Consider the following 6,058-nt stretch of genomic DNA (forward strand, 5'->3'; position numbering starts at 1 on the left):
GTTAATAAGAAATTAAAAAGAATTGGAACAATATTCAGACATAATCATGGCCTAGAAATGGAGGTGGTCAACAAAATAGTTTATGGCACAGATTCAGAGTGAGACTTTGTGGGTTTGAATGCAGATTCTACCACTTTCTAGCTGAATGGGCCTCAGCAAGCTACTTACTTTCTCTAAGCCTATTTCCTTATCTGTAAATATGTAACAACATAGACAGTAAGTTAAGCATTGATAAAGGGAAGGTGCTATAATTATTGTGGTTGCCAAAACTAGTAACATTGAGTCCATCTTTCTTTGTGTTGGAAGCCAACATGAAACTAGTGAATAAGAGAATGAAAGGAGTTACCAAACAAAGAAAACCTTGTTATATGGATTTTACAATATTTGCAGATCAAAAAGAGATACCACTTATCTATTCCTTTTTCCCTATTAAACTTTAAATACTAAAAGTTGTAATGAAATTTTGCAATGGTTCTGGAAGCTGGAAACCCCATAAATGTTTTAGTGTTGTCCTAGATTGGGGTGATAATGCCATAAAATTGAAAGCATTTCTAATTGCAACAACTCAGGCAGCTGCATGCATATAAGTAGCTTTCGGAAATAAACTAGCTACCTGATATCTATTCCTAGGCTTAAAGGTGTTAAGATTCACTATGTTATGATGAATTGTGTATTTCTTCGTATCATTAAGTTTGAAAGTGACATGAGTAGTGAAAAACAAATGTGATAATCATCACCAATTGACATTTTTCTTCTACAGGTGGAAAGGACAGTGCTATTGGGGCCTTTCTTACATGGGGACCAACATGCATTCACTTCAGCTCACCATCTCTAGAAGAAACGACAGTGAAATACACATTGGAAACACCTGCACTGAGGCAGCATTCTCCCCCAGTTTTTCAGCCGTCATTAGTACAAGTGAAAAGGAGACTATCAAAGCTGCACTGTCACGTGTGTGTGGAGATCGCATATTCGGGGCAGCTGGGGCTGGTTATAAGAGCCTATGTGTTGTCCAAGGCCTCGTTGACATTTACATCTTTTCAGAAGATACCACATTCAAGTGGGACTCCTGTGCTGCTCATGCCATACTGCGGGCCATGGGTGGGGGAATAGTAGACTTGAAAGAATGCTTAGAAAGAAATCGAGAAACAGGGCTTGATTTGCCACAGTTGCTGTACCACGTGGAAAATGAGGGTGCTGCTGGGGTGGATCGGTGGGCCAACAAGGGAGGACTCATTGCATACAGATCCAGGAAGCGGCTGGAGACATTCCTGAGCCTCCTGGTCCAAAACCTGGCACCTGCAGAGACACAGACATAGAGGAACTCTAACCCTGGTGTACCTGTATAAACTGAACTGTGAAACTGTTTCTGATTATCTCTATCTTTTGAGGATGGCTTTGTCCTGTTGCTGGTTAACATTCACCTTCCTCTTTTGAGGAGTATTTTTCCATTATGTATTCATAATAATGTTAATTTCAATAAATGACATTCATGCAGCAATTATATTGGTGTATGAAATTCTTACGGTAAATATTGTGCTGTTAGTGCTGCTTGAAACATTTCAATAAAATATTTACCAGGACCAGTGGCTCACGCCTGTAATCCCAGGACTTGAGGAGGCCAAGGCGGGCGGATCACGAGGTCAAGAAATCAAGACCATCCTGGTCAACATGGTGAAACCCCATCTCTACTAAAAATACAAAAATTAGGTAGGATTGGTGGTGTGTGCCTGTAGTCCCAGCTACTCAGGAGGCTGAGGCAGGAGAATCACTTGAACCCAGGAGGCATAGGTTGCAGTGAGCCGAGATTGTGCCTCTGCACTCCAGCCTAGTGACAAAGTGAGACTGTCTCAAAAAAAAAAAAATCGATGAACAAGCAAAAAATCCTATTCAATTAGTAAAACTGCTAAACATCTAAGCAATAGAAATTTCTCTGAAATATGAGGGAGAATACAGGAGGGATTTGCTTGAGTTTTGTTTCCTCTCAGAGGGAAAAATCTGCAATTTTAGCCTGTTGGCAGAACATTTAGAATTGAATTTGCATAAGTTAGCCAAGTTTATGTACTTTCAACAGTATTCTTGTGTTTCTTATAGGAAGTAAAGCCTGGAACACTGTGGGCCCCCCCTTTGCAGAAACAGGGAGGGAGAGACAGGGATACACGCACGCACACAAACACACACACGCACACGCACACACACGCACGCACACAAACACACACACACACAGTGAAAGACACAGATAAACAGAAAGAAAGACACATAGAAGCAGAAGGGTACGAGTAGAGGTTTCTGCAATTTTTGCATATTTACTACACTTTACCAAAATCCAGAGGTGGACTTTAGATATATACAATCCTTGTCTACCAGCATCCCACAGTGAAAGTTCTCTGAAGTGGACATAAAGTACTTTTTCTGTATTCTCTGTAGCAGCCCTGGTAACCAGAGAGTGCCAACTGCAGGGATCAAATCCTCGGCTCTGACTTCATTCTGCCCTACGCCCCCTGGGGGCCAAAGGATGTTTGTACAGATCCTCTATTTACAAATGCATGAAAATAACAATCTTATTTTCTAATGTCCTTACACTTAAAAATTTTTGACAAATTATGTTTATGTCATATGATATGATGCTTTGAAATATGTATACATTGCAGGAGGGCTAAATCAAACTAACATTACCTTACATTTTTGTATGTGTGTGTAGTGAGAACACAAAATCTGTTAGCAATTTTCAGGTAAACAATACGTTGTTATTAACTATAGTCACCACGTTATAGGATAGATCTTTTGAACTTATTCTTCCTGTGTAACTTAAATTTTCTATCCTTTGACCAACATCTCCCAAACACTCCAGCCCCTGATAACCACCATTCTACTCTCTGCTTCTGTGAGTTTGACTTTTTCAGTTTCCATGTGTAAGTGAGGTCGTGTGGTATTTGTCTTTCTGTGCCTGGCTTATTTTACTTAACAATCTCCTTCAGGGTCATCCAAATGACAAGATTTCCTTTTTTATGGCAGAATAGTATCCATTGTGTATACATATTAATACCACATTTTCTTTATCCATTCATTCATATCTTGGTTGATTTCATATCTTGGCTATTGTCAATAATGTCAAAATGAGCATGGGAGTGGAGGTATCTCTTTAACATACTGATTTCTTTTCCCTTTTTTTTTTTTTTTTTTTTTGAGATAGGGTCTCACTCTGTCACCCAGGGTGGAGTGCAGTGGAATGATCATGGCTCACTGCAGCCCTGACCTCCTGGGCTCAAGCAATCCTCCCACCTCAGCCTCCTAAGTAGCTGGGACTATAGGTGCATGCCACCATGCCTGACTAATTTTTGTGTTTTAGTAGAGATGGGGTTTTGCCATGCTTCCCAGGCTGGTCTCGAACTCCTGGGGCTCAAATTTCTCAATTGGAGGGGGAAAAAGCTGGATGGAAGAGGGAATCATTATATTCTGTGGACATCTATAATGTATATAATTCACCATCAATCTTTGCCGAAAAGCCAAAGCCCTTTCTTTAAGCATGTGCTTCTGATGGGTCTGCATTGTTTCTCTTGAGGAAGCCACAACCAGGTGAGTATGATTTCTAGTTTTAATTTCTGTAGAGGAAGAACTTAAAAATATTCCCTCTATTTTTACAGTGGTGTTTGTTTCTGAGACAGAGTCTTGCTCTGTCACCCAGGCTTGAGTGCAATGGCGTGATCTTGGCTCACTGCAACCTCCGCCTCCCAGGTTCAAGTGATTCTCCTGCTTCAGCCTCCTGAGTAACTGAGATTACAGGCACCTACCATCATGCCAAGCTAATTTTTGTATTTTTAGTAGAGACAGGGTTTTGCCATGTTGGCCAGGCTGGTCTCGAACTCCTGACCTCAGGTGATCCATCCACCTTGGCCTCCCAAAGTGCTGGGATTACAGGCATGAGCCACTGCGCCCGGCCACAGTTTTCTTACCAACTAATTTTTTGGTTCACCTTTACCCACACTTACTAAAGCCTCCAATTCTTTGTTTTCAAACCCACACTCCATTACTTTACATTATATTAACTTAATTATTAGAAATAAAATTGGAATATAGAGTTGTGGAAAGAAGTAAACACTTTTTTTTTTTTTTGAGCTAGAATCTCACTCTGTTGCCTGGGCTGGAGTGCAGTGGCGTGATTTTGGCTCACTGCAACCTGCACCTCCCGGGTTCAAGCAATTCTCCTGCCTCAGCCTCCCTAGTAACTGGGATTACAGATGCCTGCCACTATGCCCAGCTAATTTTTTGTATTTTTAGTAGAGACAGTGTTTCACCATGTTGTCCAGGTTGGTCTCGAACTCCTGACCTCGTGATTCACCCGCCTTGGCCTCCCAAAGTGCTGCCACTGCACCCGGTCAACAATTCTTGGTACACAGACAACTCATTTGATGGGAACAGGAGCTGGAGGTAGTGATGGAGGGGTGTTCTACATAGGAGCCTCTTGGCCATGGAAGTCAAGTGCCTTTTGCATCAGTCTGTGTTTTATAGGAGGTTGGATAGAGAGATTAGTCTGCCAGGTCACTTATACACGGAGTAGTACAAAGAGAGCCTCAACTGCACATCAAGAAGAACAGTCTTTGGGAATCCAAATCAACATCCCCTCCTTTCTTGCTCTCACAACCTATATGCAATCACTCAGGAAACTCTCTGGTCTCCACTTTCAAAAATATATCCAGAATTCAGCCATTCCACATCACTCTCCTATACCCCACCCTGCTCCACACCTCTTTATGCATCACCTGGATTATTGCAATAAACTTCTAACTTGCCTGCATAGTGTTCATTCTCAAGACAGAAGCCAGAGTGATCTTTTTCAAACACAGATCAGATCATGTCCCTCTTCTGTTCAAAATTCTCCAAAGCACAATAAAATACCATCTTACACCAGTCAGAATGGCCATCATTAAAAAGTAAAAAAACAAAAACTAATGTTGGCGAGGATGTGGAGAAAAAGGGATGCCTATACACTGATGATGGGAATATTAATTTTTACAACCTCCATGGAAAAGAGTATAGAGATTTCTCAAAAAACTAAAAGTAGAATTACCATTTGATCCAGCAATCCCACTATTGGGCTACCCAACGGAAAAACAAAATAATCACCTCAAAAAGACATTTGCACTCATGTTTATCACAGCATTCTTCACAATATCAAGGTTAAGGAATCAACATAAGTGTCCATCAATGGATGAATAGATTTTTTAAAAATGCGGTATATACATATAGAATACTACTCAGCCATAAAAAAATCATGTTTCTTACAGCAACATGGATAGACCTGGAGGCCATTATCCTAAATGAAATGACTTAGAAACAGGAAGTCAAAACTGCAGGTTCTCACATGTAGATGTGAGCTAAATAATGGGTACACATGGACACACAGTGGAATAATCAACATTGGAGACTTAAAAAGGCAGGAGTGTGGAAGGAGATAAGGGATGAGATGCTACCTATGGAGTACAATGTGCACTATTTGGGTAATGGGTACATTAAAAGCCCAGACTTCATTGCACAATGTATCTAAATAACACAACTGCACTTATGTCCCTAAACCTATTAAAATAAAAAAGAAATAAATTTAAAAAGGAAAGGCAAAAAATGCTTCCAAATGTTTCCTCAGCTCTCTTAGGGAAAAAGCCAAAGTCCTCATATAGCCTATAAGGCCCACCTTCCACCCTTCCTTCTCATCTGCTCTTACTCTCTGCTATGGTCTAAATATTTGTATCCCTCCCCTATCAAATTCATATGTTGAAATCCTAACCCCCAGGGTGATGGTATTAGGAGACAGGGCCTTTGGGAGGTGATCCAGTCATGAAGGTAGAACCCTTATGATTGAGATTAGTGCCCTTATAAAAGGGGCCTGGGAGAGACCCCTTGACCCTTTCACCATGTCAGGGCCAGCAAGAAGGTATAGTCTGTAATCCAGAAAGCAGGCCCTTACCAGACACTGAATCTGCTTAGATCTGGGACTTCCCACCCTTGAGAACTGTGAGAAATTAATTTCTGTTGTTTAAAAGCCACTCAGTTCATGACATTT

At 40.9% G+C, this 6,058-nt stretch overlaps 1 protein-coding gene across 5 annotated transcripts in view; it reads left to right on the top strand.

Moving 5' to 3' along the window:
* INPP1 (inositol polyphosphate-1-phosphatase) overlaps positions 1–1,583 on the top strand; it is a 28,558-nt gene extending 26,975 nt beyond the window's left edge. For all 5 annotated transcript variants that reach the window (XM_030802360.1, XM_003253851.2, XM_030802362.1 and 2 more), the window contains exon 6: positions 761–1,583. In XM_030802360.1, the coding sequence (XP_030658220.1) occupies positions 761–1,319 (559 nt within the window). In that variant the 3' untranslated portion in view covers positions 1,320–1,583. The remainder of the gene's footprint in view (positions 1–760) is intronic.
* The last annotated feature ends 4,475 nt before the right edge of the window (positions 1,584–6,058 follow it).

The sequence above is a fragment of the Nomascus leucogenys genome, chromosome 22a (genome assembly GCF_006542625.1).
Source record: "Nomascus leucogenys isolate Asia chromosome 22a, Asia_NLE_v1, whole genome shotgun sequence".
Lineage (NCBI taxonomy): Eukaryota > Metazoa > Chordata > Mammalia > Primates > Hylobatidae > Nomascus > Nomascus leucogenys.